Source organism: Pterocles gutturalis, unplaced genomic scaffold (assembly GCF_000699245.1).
Source record: "Pterocles gutturalis isolate BGI_N339 unplaced genomic scaffold, ASM69924v1 scaffold11141, whole genome shotgun sequence".
Taxonomy (NCBI): domain Eukaryota; kingdom Metazoa; phylum Chordata; class Aves; order Pterocliformes; family Pteroclidae; genus Pterocles; species Pterocles gutturalis.
In genome coordinates this window covers 1-329 of record NW_010097844.1, presented here as the reverse complement: position 1 = coordinate 329, position 329 = coordinate 1, and the positions used below count along the sequence as shown (strand labels likewise).

The 329-nt window shown below is 64.4% G+C and overlaps 1 protein-coding gene across 1 annotated transcript in view; it reads left to right on the top strand.

Annotated features, from left to right (window-relative positions):
* Positions 1-235, top strand: part of LOC104471405 (membrane-spanning 4-domains subfamily A member 15-like) — a gene marked incomplete at both ends in the record, with an annotated part of 1,933 nt that extends 1,698 nt beyond the window's left edge. The window contains one exon of the mRNA XM_010086744.1: positions 116-235. Within this exon, the coding sequence (XP_010085046.1) occupies positions 116-235 (120 nt within the window). The remainder of the gene's footprint in view (positions 1-115) is intronic.
* Positions 236-329: the final 94 nt, after the last annotated feature.

The following is a 329-nucleotide window of genomic DNA, read 5'->3' as shown; positions in this document are numbered from 1 at the left end:
GTAGAGCCCCCCGGCCCCGCTCCGGTGACAGAGCAGGACAAGCCACCAGGGTGATGGCCACGCTGGGGATGGGGACAAGGGGCACTCTGGAGCCCTTCTGCTCTCCTCCTCACAGATGCTGAGCAACGGGCTGGATTCCGTGTTCGTTATCTTCTGTCTCCTGGAGTTCTGCGTGGCGGTGGCGGCTTTGGCCTTCGGATACGATGCCATCAAGCAGCACAACTACACGCGTATGGTGAGGGGGGACGGGGACGGGCCCGTCACAGGGTCCCATCACAGCCCAGAGCCCTGGGGACACTTGGGGTGCTGGGGAGGGGTCCATTGCGGGT